The following is a 22,408-nucleotide window of genomic DNA, read 5'->3' as shown; positions in this document are numbered from 1 at the left end:
GTTTGGTTGTTTCACATCTGGTTTGTCTGGCTGTACATCTATAGCAGTATAAGGGCTTTTTTATATTAAATAATTAAAAAAATGTTGTTTTATATTTTGATTAAAAATTGCAAAGTCATTTATTTTTTATTTTACTTGCTAAATAATTTTTCCCAGTAGTGGGTTGCGTCTGGAAGAGCATGCACTGCGTTAAAACGTATACCAGATTAGTTAGCTCTCCACACCACCACCAGTGTGCAGCATCCACATGGATGATTCGATGGCAGCTACAGGACAACAGTGCCAGTGCACTCATTATACACCAGCTATAGGGAGAGTGGAGAGATAGTGATAGGGCCAATTCGGTGGATGGAGATGATTGGGAGGCCATGATAAAGGCAGATGGAGGGAATTTGGCCAGGTTACACCCCTGCTCTTTACGAGAAGAGTCAGGACCTCGGTTTACCATCCCATCTGAAAGACGATGCTCAAGCTGCCTTTCCACTGCACATGACATTCAGGCACAACTGTTGGATTACGCCCTTTTGTGGTAGTTGCAAAGAATATTCAGTTTTTTTGTGCTCCATGGGAGCTGATTCTCGGGTTGTTGTCCGAAATAAGGAATGCAAAAGCAAGAACTAAGGATGAATGAATGAATGAATACTAGAAACTCATCATAGACTACTAAAATTTTTTGAGGGAATGTGGAGACAAGATAAGAAAATAATAATACATTTTTATTACTCATTTGGTTGGAATTTCTTTCTATTCTTTTTTTCATCTCGCACGCATGGACCTGCTTGGACAATTCTGGAATACATCACATCCGGTCGGCCGGTCGCTTTCGGTCTAGTTGCAGGAGTTCAAACCGGATCCGAATTTTCCACATATAGAAATAATGAGAACTCCATGCAGCTCTCGGACTACTCTCCATTGGAAATGAATGACTTCTGGTCTGTCGCTTGTCATGTGCAGTGGAAAGGCGGCTTTATTGGCAGTATAATGTCCCCTTCACTATACTGAGGCTTTAGGGCTCACACAGACCACAGGCTGAGCGCCCCCTGCTGGCCTCACTAACAGCTTCTAGTTTTCCCATGTGGTCTCAGGCTCAGTCCTGCTTGGCTTCAGTGAGTAACCGGTCTTGGGCTGCAGGGTGACATGGCTTGTAGTCCTGAGTTTTCTTTCTTAACTTTACATGTCACGGTATCCTGAATATATAAGTATTTTTTCTTCCAAGGGGATGATTCCTGGATGAGTTGTGTTTGTAGTGTTTTGTGACTATTCCAGAATAAGATCTTTGCAGATTTATTATACTGACACATGCGATTTCCTCGCAGATTACATTTACAGACATTTAGTTTAAAGTGATATTTCACCCCGAAAAAACTTGCTCACTCACCCTTAAATGTTTCCAAACCTTTTTGAGTTTTTATTTGGTTCTAAACCGGTTTGAGTTTCTTTCTTCTGTTGAACACACAAAGTAAAGAAAACACAACCATTAATTTGCATTGTAGGAAAAACAAATACTATGAAAGTTAGCGCTCACAGGTTTCCAACTTTCTTCAAAATATCTTCTCTTGTGTTCGACAGAATAAATAAACTAAAACTGGAACAAATACATTAAATAAATAAATTAGGGTGAGTAAATGATGACAGAATCTTCAGTTTTTGGTGAACTGTCACTTAAAGTAAAACTGATCAACATCAACAAGCCACTTGGTTTTGGCATCATTAATGTATCCTGTTAGTCGGCTCTCTGGATAGTTGATTCTGATTAGTCAATCACATATTCTCAGATAACAGCCAACTGAATTTAAAACTCAGATCAAGATCAGATGCTTTGTGTGTATCTGTTTAGTTTTGTGTAATATGCAGGAGAATATTAATCCAGCCTGTTGTTTTAGCAGCATAAAGCCCTTCAAACTTGTTCTTAAAAAACTTGTATGACTTTATTCCGCAAGAACAACCAGCTGAGTGTACACTTAAAATAAAATAATTTTATTTATTCAAGTATGTGAAATAAAGGGACGTGAGCTGTTCTTTAGATACACATTTATGTCTAAAAATATATATAAATGTGTAATGTTTTAGGATATACCTCTGAGGTACACTTCAGGTACAGAGCTGAACAAATATCCCCCCAGTGACAGTTTGCATATGTTTATTTCTGAGCGTGTACGTGTACATTATCTCTTACATATCATCTGTTTACTACAGAGTTTTAGTTTTATTATACAGTCAAATCCCAATGGTTCATTTCAGGCTCCGTGGGAATGCCTTTTCCCCAAGATTTATCCCATTATAAAAGCTAAAAGCACCACAAATCCTTTATATTGCCTTTAAAGGGCTTGATCACTCAAATACTAAAATTGTATCATCGTTGACTGACCCTTTACATGTTCAAAACATTTATGAGTTTCTTTTAAACACAAAAGAATGTATTTTAAAGAAAGATGCAAGCCTGTAACCATTAACTTTCATAGTATTTATAGTATGTACTATTGTTGTAAATGGCTTTTCAGCTTTCTTTAAAATAAATTCTCTAGTGAAGACATTTATGTATGAACTATCTCTTTAAATCTACAAATAAAGGAAATTCTTTCATTAATGAAGGTTTATGGCATGTCATTTTTTCTGTTTATATTGCATACGCCACGACTGAACATGCTTTCCTACACAATTTCCTCTAAAACAGAGCTTCTTCTGGCTTCTGTTCTTTGTGCGCAGGCAGAATGAATGGCTCACTGTGTGTGAAGTGGAGTAAATAGACACGTTTCTGTGCGGAGTGTTGACGAGAGCGAGTGTGTAGATGTTTGTTAACCATTTCTTACCATGAAGCTTCATAAATGTCGGATGTGATTGCAAAATGCTGGACGACACTTTTTTTTTTTTTGCTCGGCTCTTGAGAGCGGACACTGTCTGACTTTTAGCTCTGACATTTGTTTCGAACTTAGCTCTGGGAACCTTTTCTGTCCCTCCTTTGCCATTCTCTTTGTCTCTTTGTATTTCATTTCACTTTCTTCCTTGTTCCAGTTTCCTTCTCTTCCTTTCTCATTTTGATCACGCTTCGTCTTCTCTTCTTTGTTGCTCCACCAGCTCCTCTCTCTAAATAAAGTAATCAAGCTCAGCACTTTATTTTCCTCGCTGTGCATTCTCACATGACAGGTCTGTTCTCTCTGTGCGGCTTTAACTGAGAACATGGATCTTAAAAAACAAAAAACAAGCCTGTGAGGTAAGGGCCAACCTGTGGGAAAAAGCAATTAGAGAAACACGAAACCCATATTAACCCACAGGACAGCGTTCAGAGCTCTGTACATGAAAAAAATTTCATGGGCTAAATCTCAGAATTGTCAAGGACACGTCCAGGTGACCTGGCATCACACTTTTAGAATGATTCAATTATATTTTTAGACCTATTAAGAATTTATGCTTTGTATACCATTTTTATACCATTAAAAGCTGTTATATATGGGTCAAAAACAAGATGTGTTATTTCAGTCTGCATCAAATTACATGTACAGTTATGAGTTATATGTAAGACAGCTTATGTATTACTTATAAAATGACAAAATATGGGTGAAATGATATTTCATATACTTATTGTGATCTGTGTGTGTGTGTGTGTGTGTGTGTGTTTGTGTGTGTATATATATATATATATATATATATATATATATATATATATATATATATATATATATATATATATATATATATATATATATATATATAATATTATTTATCATTATTTTATCTACACTCACTGGCCACTTTATTAGGTACACTGTACTAGTGCTGGGTTGGACCCATTTTGCCTTTAGAACTGCCTTAATCCTTTGTGACAGATTCAACAAGGTACTGGAAATATTCTTCAGAGATTTTGGTCCATATAGACGTGATAGCAGTGCACAGTTGCTGCAGCTTTGTCAGCTGCACATCCTTGAGGCAAATCACTGTGGAGTCCATTGGAGTACAGTGAACTCATTGTCATGTTCAAGAAACCAGTCTGAGATGATTCGTGCTATATGACATGACGCATTATCCTGCTGGAAGTAGCCATCAGAAGATAGATACACTGTTTTCATGAAGGGATGGACATGGTCAGCAACAGTACTGTGGCATTGACACAATGCTCAGTTGTTACTAACGGGTCCAAAGTGTTCCAAGAATATATCCCCCACACCATTACACCACCACCAGCAGCCTGAACCGTTAAAACAAGGCAGGACGGATCCATGCTGTCATGTTGGTGACGCCAAATTCTGACCCTACCATTTGAATATCGCTGCAGAAATTGACCAGGCAACAATTTCCAATCTTCTATTGTCCAGTTTTGGTGAGCCTGTGTAAATTGTAGCCTTCATTTCCTGTTCTTAGCTGACAGGAGTGGCTGAGTTACTGTTGCCTTTCTATCAGCCGCAGCCAGTCTGGCCATTCACCTCTGACCTCTGGCATCAACAAGGCATTTGCGCCCACAGAACTGCCTCTCACTGGATATTTTCTCTTTATCAGACTATTCTCTAATGGTTGTGCGTGAAAATCCCAGTAGACTATCAGTTTCTGAAACACTCAGACAAGCCCGTCTGGAACCAACAACCATGCCACATTCAAAGTCACTTAAATCACCTTTCTTCCCCATTCTGATGCTCGTTTTGAACTGCCGCAGATCGTCTTGACCATGTGATTTACTGATTAGAAATTTGCGTTAACAAGCAGTTGGAAAGATGTACTTAATAAAGTGGCCGTTGGGTGCATATTATTTATTATTCTTATATATATAATTAAAAATATATAATATATTAAGTATAATATATAAGAATATAATATGTAAAGTAATTACGAATCATATTACTTGTACTGTACATTGTATTGTATTTTATGTGGCTGACACATATGTTAATCTTAATATTTTGAGGCTGCACTATGATGCTTGAAGTTTGTAAGACAGTGAAAATACTTCATTGTTTTCATTATCGTTATAAATTTTTGTAAGCACTATCGAAAGCAAATCCCTTTCCTCATTTTAAATATCCTTTTTTTTTTTTGTATTTAATGCTGTTCGTGGGGGATCTTGTGCTTAAATCTCACAATGAAAAAAAAAACTCTACTATTTAATGCAAAATGTCATCTTTTATTTGTTTTCATTTCATTTGAATGTGAAATATGAAATATGACATTTCCATCAGATTCAGCCTGTAAGATTTGCAAACCTGCACCAGCTCATTAAGTGAACAGATTGTTTAAATAACCTCCTTCGCTCCCTGCATGTCAAGGAAAGTATGTGCGATCAGCCTAAAAAGTGTCTTTTGTATCATTTTAAATTGGTTAGCATGATCTTGGCACACTGAACCCGTCTCCGGGTGATTAATTGCCGCAACATTGGACAAGCACTGCAGTGTTGGAGAAATGGCCTTCACAGTAACGTTAGATGAGCTGGCAACCCAAGACTGTAAAAACAGGCCAGACTAAAAGCCCTTGGCTGGAACCCGATGAACCCCTTCAGCTGAGGGCTCGCAGGTCCCTTCATTACAGCCAATATAAATACATTTTTCAGCTTCAATCTGAGCTGATTGGGCTTTTACGGCTGATACTGCTCATGATGTGAAATGTGGTGTAAACACTCAGACAGACAGTAGGAGTGAGTGCAGAGGGCGGATTAGCAGACGTCCTCCAGCAGTGTTTCAGGGTGACCGCTCATCCTCCTCTGATGAATCAGGTGAACGTCACTGGTGGATGACCTCAGTTTGCTTTAGCTGGATATGGTGCAGTTTTAGTGTGCTGAGTAATAGCGATAACTTGGAGAATGGGGAATTGTGAGAAAATGGTGTAGTTTGGTAAAGATAGCTTCACTGTAAAAAAAAAAAAAAACTTTATCTTTGCTCTGTTGAATTTTAATGTTGAAAATACGACTCTGCAGTTTGCAGTTTAACAAAGTGACTTTTATTGACATTTTAGTAGTTTAAAGTAATTTATAGAGAAACAAGTATGTAAAATAACTGAAACTATACTGGTAGTTTATTACAAGGTTGTTGTACTGTGGTATACAAAACCACTCCAGGCTTTGTCACTTTAAACAAAAAATAATTTCATAAAAGTCACTTTTTTAACTTTTTAAGATTAAAAGAAAAATCAAGATCCAATAATGCAATTTAAAAGCATAAGATCAAGATCAAGTTATCAAACTCTTTTTATTTATTTATTTATTATTATTATTTTTTTCAGTCCAGACTAAAATGTAGAGGGGTCAGAGCTTTTTCTGTGGTAAGTCCTTGATTATGGAACACCTTGCCCCGTGAGATTAGAATAGCTCCATCACCTATTTTGAAATCACTCCTAAAAATGTACCTTTTTAGCTTGTTTTTTTAATAGTCTTTTCTACTGCTACATTTTCACATTTATTCAGTTGTATCTCTTGTCTTATGATTATGTATATATATATATATATATATATATATATATATATATATATATATATATATATATATATATATATATATATATATATATATATATATATATATATATATGTCTTTTTATTTAAAATGAATAACAAATGTAATTACATGCAGGTATTTGATCAAGCATTAGTACAATGTAAAAGCATACGGTTGAAGTCAGTATTATTTTTTCAAGTCTTATATGTTTTTTTTGGCTAGAATATTTTAAATTTTTTTAAAAAAACATTTTAAGGTCAAAAGTATTAGCCCCTTTAAGCTATATATTTTTTTGATAGTCTACAGAACAAACCATCGTTATACAATAACTTGCCTAATTACCCTAACCTGCCTAGGTAACCTAATTAACCTAGTTAAGCCTTTAAATGTCACTTTAAGCTGTATAGAAGTGTCTTGAAAAATATCTAGTCAAATATTATGTACTGTCATCATGGCAAAGATAAAATACATCAGTTATTAAAACTAATATGTTTAGAAATGTGTTGAAAAAATCTTCTCTCCGTTAAACACAAATCGGAGGTAAAATAAACAGGGGAGGGCTAATAATTCTGACTTCAACTGTATATATTGTAACAAATGATTCATGTCAGTGTAAGGACATATTATCTGAGGCCCTTAATATAAAGTGGGACCAAAGGTTTTAATAATAAAAGAATAAATAAATAAAATAAATTAACACAAATGTTGGGGGTTGTCCTTCTTTTACTGAAATTTGTGATGCTGGATCTAGTCTTAAGTATTCATTTTTGTAAATTAAGATTTATACAACACAAAGTTGTAAATAATCTTTCCACTAATGTTTGGTTAGGATGGAACAATATTTGGCTGAGATACAACTATTAAAAAAAAACTTGCTCTAAAAGTTAAACCAAAATTTGAGTTTTGAGATATTTAAGGAACAAAATTAACAAATGTCTCTATGGAACAATAATGGATGTTTACTTTATATTCTAATGATTTTTTTGAAAAATTTCAAAAAATAACAATCTAGAATGTTGACTATTCCCACAAATATTTTTCAGACTGGTTTTGTGGTCCACATTTGGATTAAAATAACACATTTCCCTCCCCTTTTTAGAACGAAACTAAACTTGTGCTAGTTAATCAGATAATCTGTAAAGACAATAATAACAATCTTCATCATCAACATCATTTTATTAATTTTCCAAATTTATTTGAGTTTGTGTAAACCTTGTTTACACACCTAAAAGTGTGAAAGATCATTGGTGGTGCACATCATATTGTGCAGAATCATACTAATCAGGGTTATTCCAATCAACTAACACTTAAACCATAAATATAAAGCCAATTTTGTTGTTTTGAACAGTTCCTTTGCTGTGCTGTACACAGAATATTAAAAGTATTAACATTATTACTATTAACATTTCATTTTGCAACATATTTTGATTTGTTTAATTTTCTTATTATTTGATTGCATTATCAGCTATGCAGTGTGCCACATTCTTCAATAAAGCAAAATCAAACTTGGTTTAAAGCATTCGTAAAGCAAATAAGGTAACACTTTAAAACAGTGATCCATTAGTTAATGTTAATGTATTTACAAATGAACTAACATCAAACATTGTTTTTGTGGTATTCATTCATCTTGTTTAACGTTAGTTAAGGTTATTTAGGTTAAATAACATTAGTTTAAGTTAGTTTATGTTAACACTGAGTGCTAATGTTAACAAGCACAACTTTGGTTTTTAGTAATGCATTACAATATTGAACTATGACTGAATATTGGTAAAAACATGAATTAACATTTTATTAATGGACCATTGTTCTATAGTTTTAATGTAAATAATATTAAACTCTCATAAAGTAACATTTATGTATTAATGTTTGCACAAATGATCTACACAGCACATACCTCATTTATAAAACAAGAAACACTGTATACAGTTGAAGTTAGAATTATTAGCCCCCCTTGAATTATTAGCCCCCTGTTTATTTTTCCCCCAGTTTCTCTTAATGGAGAGAAGATTTTTAACACATTTCCACAGATAACAGTTTTAATAACTCTTTTCTAATAACTTGTTTATTTTCCATTTGCCGTTATGACATTACATAATTTTTTTTTTAAATTAGATATTTTTCAAGACACTTCGAAACAGCTTAAAGTGACATTTAAATGCTTAACTAGGTTTATTAGGTTAACTAGGCAGGTTAGGGTAATTAGCCAAGTTATTGTATAACGATGGCTTGTTCTGTAGACTATAAAAAAAAATAGCTTAAAGGGGCTAATAATTTTGACCTTAAAATGGTTTTAAAAAAAATAAAAACTGCTTTTATTTTAGCCGAAATAAAACAAATAAGACTTTCCCCAGAAGAAAAAATATTATCAGACAAACTGTGAAAATTTCCTCGCTCTGTTAAACATCATTCAGGAAATATTTCTGAATTAAAAAAGAAATCAAAGGGGGGCTAGTAATTCGGACCTCAACTGTACATGTATAAATCATTTATATAATGCTGCTGTGTTACGTGTAAATGAGCAATTTTCATCAAGGATTAAAATGAGGTGTTGAATTTGGCATCATGCACAATTACACCTGCCGAAAGATGTCAGATCTGACCTCCTGCTGTTTTTTATTTCTCCAGGGAAAGTCAGATGCCATCTAAAGCATCTGTTACTAGAAGTGCACAAGAAGACGGATCGTCTTTTGTGAATGGACAGAATGAACAGGAGCACCAGGGAGAACCTACGAATGTATCATCGTCCAGCACGACCGTGCAAAAAGCCAGCGAGATGCTGCAGGATCTGGGGAGACTTAAAAATGAGATGAGGAGTCTACTGCAGGTGAGAGCTCCAGAAATCAATGCCGACTTTCACACTCTGATAGCCCTGCCTTTTGCTTTAAGTTACTAGCATGGATCTCTGCGGTCTATGTTAAACCAATTAAAACATATACCGCTGTATCTTCTGCTAATTTGTCAGTATTTTCAAACAGGTCAGTAAGATTTAATTGGAAGCTGTTACAGCCCCTTTGATGTTAAAAGGGATCACATTTAAGATGTGGCAGTTTTACCATGTGATGGTAGAAGCAAAAAGACATAAAGGGACAAAGCCGAAAGAAAATAAATAATTGAATGAAGTGTAAACCATACAAAATTCCCAAATTGAAATATTTACAATAACGGAAAATGCAAAAAAATTAGCAAGTTCGGTGACACAATGGCTCAGTGGTCGCCTCACAGCAAGAAGGTCGCTGGTTCGTTTTCAGTCCACAGTCCAAAGACATGCGATATAGGGGAATTGAATAAACAAAATTTACTGTAGTGTATGTGTGTGAATGTGAGAGTTTATGGGTGTTTCCCAGTTCCGGGTTGCAGCTGGAAAGGCATCCGCTGCGTAAAACATAAACTGCATAAGTTGGTGGTTCATTCCGCTGTGGCGACCCCCAATGAATAAAGGGAATGGCCGAAGAAAAATGAATGCATGAATGAATGAATGAATGAATGAATGCATGAATGAATGAATGAATGAATGAATGAATGAATGAATGAATGAATGAATGAATGAATGGATGAATGGATGAATGGGTGGTGCAAATTATCAAAGTATATGAGGCAATCTTTGGAGTAAGGTGATGCCAAACCAAAAAAAGAACTATAACAGAACTATTTTAACTCAGGATTAACCTCTCATCTCACTACAAAGCATTCACCTATTGCCTGGTATTTCTAACAACAAGTTACCTGCATTTTTTTGCAAGATGGAAGTTGCATGACATCTTCTATATTTGCATTCATCTATCCATCAAATATGCAGGGTGGGTGAAAAGTAACTAGGCATTAACTTTGTTGTCACTGGAGTCGAGATAAAATAAATTAAATTATTATTTTTTTTTACCTTTTATTTACTTTTTTATTTGTAACCTAGCCTAATGTTTCTTTTTTGTCTTCTTATTTTCAGAGGACAGGTTTGTTTTTAATTCATGTAATTTATTTTGAGGGGATAGTGGGACAATAAGAACACTAAGACAGTCTGTAATTTTTCTTATGCTGTAATTTTATAATACCGTCTACGGTCTTGTTTTAATACCAATAAAATAAATAGACAATATTAAATAGGATTTTCCATATTGATAGTACAGACAAGATGATTACCAATTTTGAATGCCTGGTTATGTTGAATGTGATAAAAGCAAAAAAAAGTGTTTTTTTCCAAGCTATTTGTTGTACATTTAAAATGTCTCCTGTTTCAGATCGTTTGTTTGATTTACAGAGGACAAAAACTAAAATGCAATTCAGTGTTACAATAGTATTTTATACCAAATATATTATTTACTGGTTTCAAACATCACAAAAATATCACAAGAAACATTTGTTGACAGACTAAAAGACTCTGATTTAAGGACCACAACTTTTTTTAAACAATTTTTTAAAGTTGTTTTAATATATCCATTAAATATCAGATTTAATATTCTTTTCAAGAAGTTTGCATTTATTTAAAATATTCAAATTTAGTATTTTAAGTAATTTAAATATTTTTATATAAATATGTTTAAATAAATGTCACACTGAATGGTAACAAAATATTAATTCACATTTGATATTTTTTTATATAATGCATTACATGTTTAATATAATATAATATAATATAATATAATATAATATAATATAATATAATATAATATAATATAATATAATATAATATAATATAATATAATACATTAATTTTTTTTTAAATTTCCAGTCAGTGAACTAATTCTTAAAATGCTCAAACCAAACAAAAACACTATTTATATGAGCTTTCAATTAATAAGTAGATAAAGCAAGACTCTTGTTGCTGAGTGAAATATATACTGTCTTTCTGTGATTAAATGGGAGAGCAAAATCTGTACCCACAGACAAACTTCTACTGTCACAATACACACGCACGTTCACACCACCCTGTCCAACTCTCGCCATTGATCAGCAGGTTTCAGGTCATTTAAAGTGGCCCAGTGACAGTCCCAAGTGTTGAGATCCGGATCCAGTTAATCTAATTGGAGAGCGAGCACTGATGAAATCAAGCCCGAGACACAGAACCGAGACATTCGTGTCTCATTGACCAGACACCAATTTTTCCCAATTGTTTCTTCCCTTTGCCTCCCACGCTAATAAATTACAGCGCCTCTTCGTTCTTACCAAATGTGCCACTGCCTGTTTCCATCCATTACTGTCACCCTCGCTTCTCCCAATAAGCCATTGAGTTTCCAGGCACGTCTTTTGCTGCTGAAAAAAAAATTCCATCAGCCCAGAATAATGTAACATACAGCAAATGACACATTAGCATATAATTGAGGATGCAGGATTTGAATGCTCTTTGGCCGCTCTCTCTCTTTCTCTCTCTCTTGCTTTCGGTCTCTCTTTCTCTCTCTCTTGAACTGAACTGAGTTGAAAATAGCTTTATTGGCATGACTTGTCATGTATTGCAAAAGCATTGGAGATTACATAAACAATGAATAACATCTGAATATTGATTGTAAAATACATATATACTCTACATATACAGAAACAAAAATACAATTGGAATTTTGATAAATACATAAACAAATAAAAAAAATACTAATAAGAGTTTTTGGTCCCACTTTATATTAAGTGTCCTTAACTACTATGTACTTACATCAAAAAATAATTACAATGTACTTACTGTGTTTATAATGTATTTGAGAACACTTGTGGTGCTTTTGAGTTGGGATAGAGGTTGGGTTATGGACAGGTTTTGTGGCATGGGTAGGTTTAAGGGTGGTTTGAGGTGTAAGGCATGATCAACAGTGTATTTACAAATGTAATTACAAAAGTTAATTACAGATGTAATTACATGCATGTATTTAAACAAGCATAAGTACACAGTAAATACATGTATTTACACAATAAGTACATTGTAACAAACTATTAAATCCTGTGTAAGTACATATTAGTTAAGGCCACTTAATATAAAGTGGGACCGAGTTTTTAAATGATAATGAAAGAATACATATGTTTATATATTATTTATATACCACTTGACTAAAGTCTTGTCGTTGATCTCAGTTGTAAGAGCAACAAATAATAACTTGACTTCTAGTTGATCATTTGGACAAGTGGCAGAAGGTAGATTTTTCTGATGAATCATCTGTTGAACTGCATCCCAATCATCACAAATATTGCAGAAGACCTACTGGAACCTGCATAGACCCAAGATTCTCACAGATATCAGTCAAGTTTGGTGAAGGAAAACTCATGGTTTGGGGTTATATTCAGTATGGGGGCGTGCGAGAGATCTGCAGAGTGGATGGCAACATCAACAGCCTGAGTTATCAAGACATTTTTGCTGCCCATTACATTACAAACCACAGGAGAGGGTGAATTCCTCAGCAGGATAGCGCTCCTCATACTTCAGTCTTCACATCAAAGTTCCTGAAAGATGGTCAAGGTGCTGTAGGATTGGCCAGCCCAGTCACCAGACATGATCATTGAACATTATTGAGCATTTCTGGGGTAAGATAAAGGAAGAGGCATTGAAGATGAATGCAAAGCATCTTGATGAACTCTGGGAGTCCTGCTGGAACGCTTTCTTTGCTATTACAGAAGACTTTATTAATACGTTATTTGAGTCATTGCAGAGATGTATGGATGCAGTCCTCCAAGCTCATGGGAGACAGACACAATATTAACTGTTTTTCCACTGCACTATGACTTTATATTCTATACTGTACATTATTTCTGTTAAGTGCCAAGACTTTTGTCTAAGCAAAGTCAGACCTTACTGTCCTAATTAAATAATAAAAAAAAAAGACATGATCATATTTTATTTAGGTAAAAAAAAGCATAATCTAGAGGCCTTCTTCTTTCATATAAGCCACTTCTGATACCAAAAGATCAACTAGAAGTCAAGTTGTTATTTGTTGTTCCTAAAACTTGGATCAATGACAGGATTTTATCAGGTAGTGTATATTATTGATATTTTTATTAAAATAAAACAGAATAAAATACAATACACCTCTTTACAGTCATTCAGATTCAGATTTGTAATAACACTTCTGGCTAGTTTTGTCTGCTGGCTGACTCTCCGTGTTTATGTCAGTATAATACATACTTTGCTGCTGTTGATAGACTGGATCTCTGTCTATAATGACAGTAATATTTAATAAAAATAGAAATAAATATACAGTTGAAGTCAGAATTATTAGCCCCCTGTTTATTTTCCCCAATTTCTGTTTAATGAGGGGAGATTTTTCTAAACATAAACATTTCAAAAACATAATAGTTTGTAATAACTAATTTCTAATAACTAATTTATTTTATAATTGCCATGATGACAGTACATAATATTTTACTAGATATTTTTTAAGACACTTCTATACAGGTTAAAGTGACATTTAAAAACTTTACTAGGTTAATTAGGTTAGTTAGACAGGTTAGGGTAATTAGGCAAGTTATTGTATAACGATGGTTTGTTCTTTAGACTATCTATCTATCTATCTATCTATCTATCTATCTATCTATCTATCTATCTATCTATCTATCTATCTATCTATCTATCTATCTATCTATCTATCTATCTATCTATCTATCTATCTATCTATCTATCTATCTATCTATCTATCTATCTATCTATCTATCTATCTATCTCTATATCTATCTATCTCTATATCTATCTATCTATCTATCTATCTATCTATATATATATATATATAAGAATTTCTTATTGTCAGTCATTATGACGGAGAGGGTTGTAAAAATTTCGTCATAACCTATTACTGCCCGTCATTTAATTTGCATATTTTTTAATCGTTTTTTCCTTCATATTTTAATCATTGACTTGCACGACAAGCATATAGGCTAAATTATTAATTTGTTTATTTGACAAATGAACAAAAACTCTAACTCTAATTTATTGTTCAACAATTGTATGTTTTTTTCGCACTGATAGCAAAGGGAATTAAAACACGACCATTTGTGCCTAAACACATGCAAATATAAACAACAAAATATATATAACAAAATATAATTCAGACTATATGTATATATTTATATGTATATATACATATATATATATATATATATATATATATATATATATATATATATATATATATATATATATATATATATATATATATATATATGTATATGGATTTGTATATGAATTTTTAATTTGTCATTGTCTTGTTCTGACTGGAACTGAGAAATGTTTAGGCATGTTTGGCTCTACAGTGAGTCTCGTAGGGCTTTATATTTTCTCTCTCTCTCTCTCTCTCTCTCTCTCTCTCTCTCTCTCTCTCTCTCTCTCTCTCTCTCTCTCTCTCTCTCTCTCTCTCTCTCTCTCTCTCTCTCCTCTCGTTTTAATGGAATGTCACTTACAATACACTGTTATGTGCCTGTCAACTCTATTTCATAATTTTAGCCATATTGCAAAAAAAAAAAAAAAAAAAGGTTATACAGAGGTAGTACAATACTATTCATTTACCTCATTGACCAGCATGCTTTGCATATTCACTCCAAACATTATGTTTTGCTGCTAAAGCTCTGCATCTCATCGTTGTCTTTTCAGACTGCTGATGCGTTTCCTGCGCCGAATGCCAAGTCGACCCAGAGCAGCAGGAGCAGGCATCTCGCCCCCGTTGCCACGGCCCCGCCTCCTGCCACAACCCCCATCTCCATGGTAGGTTCCCATAGCAACCCCATCCTCCGCAGTTCCAGGTTTTTACGAGCCTCCTCTCTGGTGCAGTTTCCATCCACAACAACAGAGCGACACAATTGTACCTTTTGTATCCTGCAATTTCAGCCCCGCTGTTATTCAGAGACCGCTCCGATAAATCAGTGTTATCGCTCGTTTACACCTGGGCTTCAGAGGAAATGTGCAAAACCCCTCCCGAATTCAGCCGCAGCTGTGAATATGTTCTTCAAGCAAACAATACGACTCTGTCATATTATCAATATTTATCTCATATTAATCTCAAAGATGTGATTTATTTTGTTTTTTAAATATACATTTCTAAACATAATAACTAATTTCTAATAACTGATTTCTTCAACCTTTCATTCTAAAAACGTATTTCTATATACATTTCTGGAGATGCCGAATTATGTAGCCAGAGGTACGTGTGCCTGCATTTCCTGTTTAAAATGAACGCTACGGGGCGGTATGGCGTCGTTTCTTTTCGTGCTAACTAGCTGACCGCTTACCTTCGTACGGACGGCTTTTCTGCTGTTACCAGTTTGCCCAGTGGCTCGCAGTATACATCAGCAGACTTGAGATATTATTCTCAGTATACCTAATTCCACTTGGTCTGATTCTACAACATCACGGTCTTAACTATCATCTTTATGCTGACGATATTCAACTTTACTCTGTATGTATTCCAACCGCATCCGCCCATTTTGACAACATCTCTGCTTGTGTGAAGGATATTAATGATTGGCTCACCTGAAATTCACTAAAACTTAATATGGACAAAACTGAGATGATTTTTATTGGCACCCCAGCACTTACCAGCAATATTCCCACCAGTTATTCCTGTGAGATTGCTGGCTTGCACATTAAAACATCTACTTCTGTAAAAAATTTATGTGTAATCTTTGACTCCACACTCTCTTTTCAGTCACACATTAAATCTGTCACTAAATCTGCATTCTTTCACTTACGTCGCATTTCACAACTACGTCCCTTCATCAGTAGCAAGGATGCTGAGACTGTCATCCATGCATTTTTCTCCTCACGCATTGACTACTGTAATGCTCTTTTCATTGGCCTGCCTGCTAGCCTCATCTCTAGATTACAGTATATTCAAAACTCTGCAGCTAGAATACTCACTCATACCAAACGTTCGGCTCACATAACCTCAATCTTGTATGATCTTCATTGGCTCCCGGTTGCATACCGCATTAAATTCAAAATTCTCCTCCTTGGATTTAGATCCTTAAATAACCTTGCACCCTCCCATCTCTGCAACATGCTTGTCCCCTACACCCCAACTCGCTCTTTACGGTCTGCTGACTCTGGCCTTCTTGCTGTCCCTCGGTATCGCCTCTCTTCAATGGGGGGCAGATCATTTAGTGTTATTGCACCCAAACTCTATACCACACTCACTCCGCTCTGCTAATAATATCTCTGAATTCAAATCCTTACTTAAGACTCACTTATTTTCTGAATGCTTCGCATCTGATCTGCCAAACTGACCACTTAATCTGATCCACCACTACCCTGCTCAAATTTCTCTTAGGTCTTGTTTGTTTTATTCAAGTTTGTTATATTTGACCTCATGTATGTTTGTTTATCTTTTTGTTGCATTCCTTGTAAAGTGTCCTCGAGCTCTGTAAAGGCGCTATAAAAATAAAGATTATTATTATTATTATTATTGAGATGCAGAGAAGAGTTAACCAATGACGACAGGGTTCCAGTGGCGAAGAACGGTTCCAGAATGCAGCAAACAAAAACAGAAGCCAAAAAATAAAGTAAACAAGTAAATAAAAATGTGAAAATGTGGTAAAAATCAGGTGAGGGTTTTCTTTTTCTAGATTGCAAAAGATTGAAAACACTATTGGTTGGGTTTAGGGAAGGAGGACAGTGAGTCAGTTGATAGATTGAAAACACTATTGGTTGGGTTAAGGGAAGGAGGACAGTGAGTCAGTTGATCGGTAAGTCAGTCATTCAGTCAGTCAGTCGACATCAATTTACGCGAGAAGAACAGGCATGAATGACACTCGTGAGGGATATTTGAGATCTGAAAAAGCATACACAGCGACCTCTGGGGGATTTGCGAAAACAAAAACTGCAAAAAAAATGTAGCTCCTGTGATGTATTTGGCACTCTCCAGAAATGTAAATAGGGGTACGTAATCAGAATGAGCCTGGGTTGGATTTGTTTTAACTCTGCCATGATGATTTTTCAAGATACTACCATTCAGCTTAAAGTGAAATTTAAATGCTTAACTAGGTTAATTAGGTTAACTAGACAAGTTAGGGTAATTAGGCAAGTTATTTTATAAACATGGTTTGTTTTTTAGACAGTTGAAAAAAACATATTGCTTAAGAGGGCTAATAATTTTGACCTTAAAATGTTTTTTCCAAAAATTAAAAACTGCTTTTATTCTAGCCAAAATAAAATCAGACTTTCTTCAAAAGGAAATTTTTTTTTTATAGGAAATACTGTGAACATTTCCTTGCTCTGTTAAACATAATTTAGGAAATATTTGAAAAAGAAAAAAAATCAGAGGAAAGTTGCATAATTTTTAATTCAATTTTATTCATATTTTTTTAAGTTGCATTACGTAAATGTGTTCGTCAAGCAAACAAACCGACTGTCATATATGTCTTTTTTGTTTGGTTTATTTATCTTTACAGGGTAAATGCACCATACCTGTCTACACTGAGGTGTGAAAATAAAGGATAAAAATGCACAGATCTATAATGAAAGCATTTAGTTGCTTTCCTAACTTTGTTTGCTCACTTAAGATTAAATTTGTTGTGTTTAAAAGAAAACTCACCAAGATCAACATCTTTAGATGTTGTTGTTGTTGTTGTTGTTATTATTATTATTATTATTATTATTATTATTATTATTATTATTATTATTATTATGCGTCTATTCAAACATGCACCCAAAACCGGTGGTGGTTCGGTGGTATGAGTTGCGTATAGGATTGGCTTTTTAATTTTTATTGCCACCCTTCATAGAAAGATAAAAAATACAGAAGAAATATGGGAAAATACCTTTACAGAATGATAGTGGGATAGAGTTGTAAAATACGAGAGAATGCCGGAAAAAATGGGAGAGTTGACAGGTATGTAATGCACATTAATAAACATTACTGTAAAATGTGCCAGAACTAGCCAAGAATGGCTATTTTTTATCTGTAGAAGCTTTATCCAACTAGTCATCAGACTGCTTAACTCTTAAATGGTCACAATTCACTCTAAAACGAATATGCACTATTGTGATTTGCACTATAGATCTGCCTGATAATAACTACAGTCATTCATCTGCTGTGTATATGATTTTTTTATTATATTATATTATATTATATTATATTATATTATATTATATTATATTATATTATATTATATTATATTATATTATATTATATTATATTAATATTACATTATATTTTATTATATTATATTATATTAATATTATATTATATTATATTATATTATATTATATTATATTATATTATATTATATTATATTATATTATATTAATATTACGTTATATTTTATTATATTATATTACATTATATTAATATTACAATATATTACATTATGTTATATTATATTATATTATATTATATTATATTATATTATATTATATTAATATTACATTATATTTTATTATATTATATTACATTATATTAATATTATATTATATTATATTATATTATATTATATTATATTATATTACATTATATTAATATTATATTATATTATATTAATATTATATTATATTACATTATATTAATATTATATTATATTATATTATATTATATTACATTATGTTATATTATATTATATTATATTATATTATATTATATTATATTATATTATATTATATTATATTATATTAATATTACATTATATTTTATTATATTATATTACATTATATTAATATTATATTATATTATATTATATTATATTATATTATATTATATTATATTATATTATATTATATTATATTATTTAGGGCTAGTCTTATAGATACTGCAGAGCTAATGTTTTGTTCTGTGTACAAGTACATGTGAATGACAATAAAGTTAAGTCAACTCAAGTAGATCCTTGGTAGAATGTTAAAAAGTTACATCTAAAAATAGAAACAAAGCATAATAACACAAAATACACAACCTGATAAAAGTCTTGTTGCCTATCCAAGTTTTAGGAACAACTAATAGCAACTTGACTTGACAGAAGTGGCTTATATGAAAGGCAAAGGCTTCTAGATTACGCTTATTTTACCTTAATAAAATATGATCATGTCTTGATTTCTAATGATTTCATTAGGACAGTAAGGTCTGACTTTTCTTAGACAAAACTCTTGTCACTTAAAAGAAATAATGTCCAGTATAGAATATAAAGTCATGCTGCAGTGGAAAAAGAATTAATATTGTGTCTGACTCCCATGAGCTTGGAGGACTGCATCCATACATCTCTGCAATGATTCAAAGTACTTCTTAATAAATTCATCTGGAATAGCAAAGAAAGTGTTCCTGCAGGGCTCCCAGAGTTCATCACGTTCCTTTGGATTTATCTTCAATGCCTCCTCCTTCATCTTACCCCAGAAATGCTCAATAATGTTCATTTCTGGTGACTAAACTGGCCAATCCTGGAGCACCTTGACCTTCTTTGCTTCCAGGAAATTTGATGTAAAGACTGAAGTATGAGAAAGAGTGCTTTCCTGCTGAATAATTTGCCCTCTTCTGTGGTTTGTGTTGTAAAGGGCAGTACAAATGTCTTGATACCCCTCAGGCTGTTGATGTTGCCATCCACTCTGCAGATCTCTCGCACACCCCCATACTGAATATAACCTCAAACCATTATTTTTTTTCCTTCACCAAACTTGACTGATATCTGTGAGAATCTTGAGTCTATGCAGGTTCCAGTAGGTCTTCTGCAGTATTTGTGATGGTTGGGATGCAGTTCAACAGATGCTTCATCAGAAAAATCTACCACTTTTCCAAATGATCAATGTCGATAAACACAAGTTAAAAAAAACAAGATAAAGCAAAAAACAATAGCTACAGGAGAGGACAACAAAGCCAAGAACAAACAGTACAGTACAAGTAGGTCCACTGTCAAGAATACAGTAGTAATGTGGACATTGCTGATTTGTCAGTAACCAATTTGTAAGCTGAAACTGAGAAGAACGAAAAGTATGTAGTCTTCTCATTTAAGGTCTATATTTTCTCATTGGAGGTCTATATTATCGACATTTTCCTCATAGATGTGACCCCAGCATCTTCTTTAGCCTAATGCCGCAGTATATTACGAGAACAGAAAGTACTGCTGTAAGAGAAAACCTATGAAGGCGGCTGATTAATAGTATTCTAGCGCCTCGGATGTTGCTGAACGTTTGACAGGAGCATGGGGTTGAGGTTAGAGAGTCCCTCGTCAAGGCAAGCCTGCCAGAGCAGCATCTGCCGGCCCATGTAATGGATTTATGGAGCTCTCCGACAGATTTATATTCAGGAGAGGATGAGAGGGAGAGACAGCCAAGGACCCTCAGCTGCCCACTTTCGTGCTTGCCGAGAAGGAACGTGACACGTATACTACAGGGAAAGATGCAGCACTTCGGGGAGAGATTTACACGGGCTACTGCAGCAGTCGCCTATGTTTGATCCTCAAGTCTTAGCGCACGTTTTCCACCATTTCAGTGTCAAAAAGGGCTTCATTTCATGTAATTGTATGAGGCATTTGTACACTGTAGTTTGATATTGATCATTCTTGACTGGAACATCAGGACTGAACTGTTGGGATGAGTGTTTTGTCACTTTTCATAATGGCACATCTTGCGTTTGTGTTGTGCATGCACTTCTTTTGTGTGTTCTTGGCAAATGTTATATATACAGTTAGAATTTTTAGCCCTCTCGTAAATATTTTTCCCCAGCTTCTGTTTAACGGAGCAAAGATTTTTTCTTTCAACACATTTATAAACATAATAGTTTTAAGAACTCATTTCTAATAACTGATTTATTTTATTTTTGCCATGATGACAGCACATAATATTTTACTAGATATTTTTCTAGACACTAGTATTCAGCTTAAAGTGATATTTAATAGCTTAACTAGGTTAATTAGGCAAGTTAGGATAATTTGGCAAGTCACTGTATAACAGTGGTTTATTCTGTAGACAATTTAAAATATATATTGCTTAAGGGGGCTAATAATATTGACCTTAAAATGGTTATAAAAAAAATTATTTTATAAGAAATGAAACAAATAAGACTTTTTCCAGAAGAAAAAATATTACATAAATACTGTGAAAAATGTATTGTTCTGTTAAACATCATTTGGGAAATATTTAAAGAAAAAAAAATCATAGGTGGGCTAATAATTTAATAACTGTGTTTTTCTGTGTTGTATAAGACGTTTCATTAAAATTATGCTCTTTTGTCACAACGGAAACATTATCCAGCTGACTTATCAAACATTTTGCTGATTATTGATTAATAATGATAATAATCTAACTGATTATTTTTTGCAAAAATTGTTGCAGGGATTTCTCACAGGGTTTAAATAGGGTGACAATTATAAAAGTGATGAGTAATAACACACCGTATGTAGGGCCAGACGCAATCTGTGGACGTTTTTGCTATTTCTGCAGAGAATTTTGCTAAAAATCTGCTAATTTTTGCTGAATTATTTTTGGAGTATCATAACTAAAACCTTATTATTAATACCTTTAAATAATACCTTTTTAACTTTTATTTAATGTTTAAAATGCAAATCTATTTAGATTCACTTTATTTAATAAACAAAGCAAGTCTTTCATATATTATCTCTACTAAAAGACAGAAAACATTACAAACTGCATTGTACATAAATCAGATGAACATTTTCATGTTAGTCAATAATATTGCTGTAATTAATTTAAAACTGAATAAATATAGATTTACACACATTTACTCAAGTAAATAAACAGAATTAATGATGGGCTAAAAATCTGCGAATTATGTGCACGCATATTCCGTGTGGGCAAAACCATATGCCATGCTTTTTCATAAGTGTATGAATTTATACTTGGGACACACTTTTGTTAATCAAAGCTGTCAAAAATGACAGTAAAAACCAATTATATATATCAGATAAATTGATAAATTTGATTAAAATTCTTTTAAACTTTCTATTTATCAAACCATTTTAAAAAACCGACCATTCAAATGATCTATCTATCTATCTATCTATCTATCTATCTATCTATCTATCTATCTATCTATCTATCTATCTATCTATCTATCTATCTATCTATCTATCTATCTATCTATCCATCTATCCATCCATCCATCCAT

General features: G+C 33.3%; 1 protein-coding gene across 3 annotated transcripts in view; it reads left to right on the top strand.

The window, feature by feature from the left end:
• si:ch211-185a18.2 overlaps positions 1-22,408 on the top strand; it is a 297,445-nt gene that overhangs the window by 91,444 nt on the left and 183,593 nt on the right. For all 3 annotated transcript variants that reach the window (XM_073926901.1, XM_073926902.1, NM_001258228.1), the window contains 2 exon segments: positions 9,039-9,237; positions 14,962-15,072. In XM_073926901.1, coding sequence (XP_073783002.1) covers positions 9,039-9,237; positions 14,962-15,072 — 310 coding nt within the window.

This window comes from Danio rerio, chromosome 17 (assembly GCF_049306965.1).
Source record: "Danio rerio strain Tuebingen ecotype United States chromosome 17, GRCz12tu, whole genome shotgun sequence".
Taxonomy (NCBI): Eukaryota; Metazoa; Chordata; class Actinopteri; order Cypriniformes; family Danionidae; genus Danio; species Danio rerio.
The sequence above is the reverse complement of the archived record's forward strand: the minus strand, read 5'-3'. Positions and strand labels throughout refer to the sequence as shown.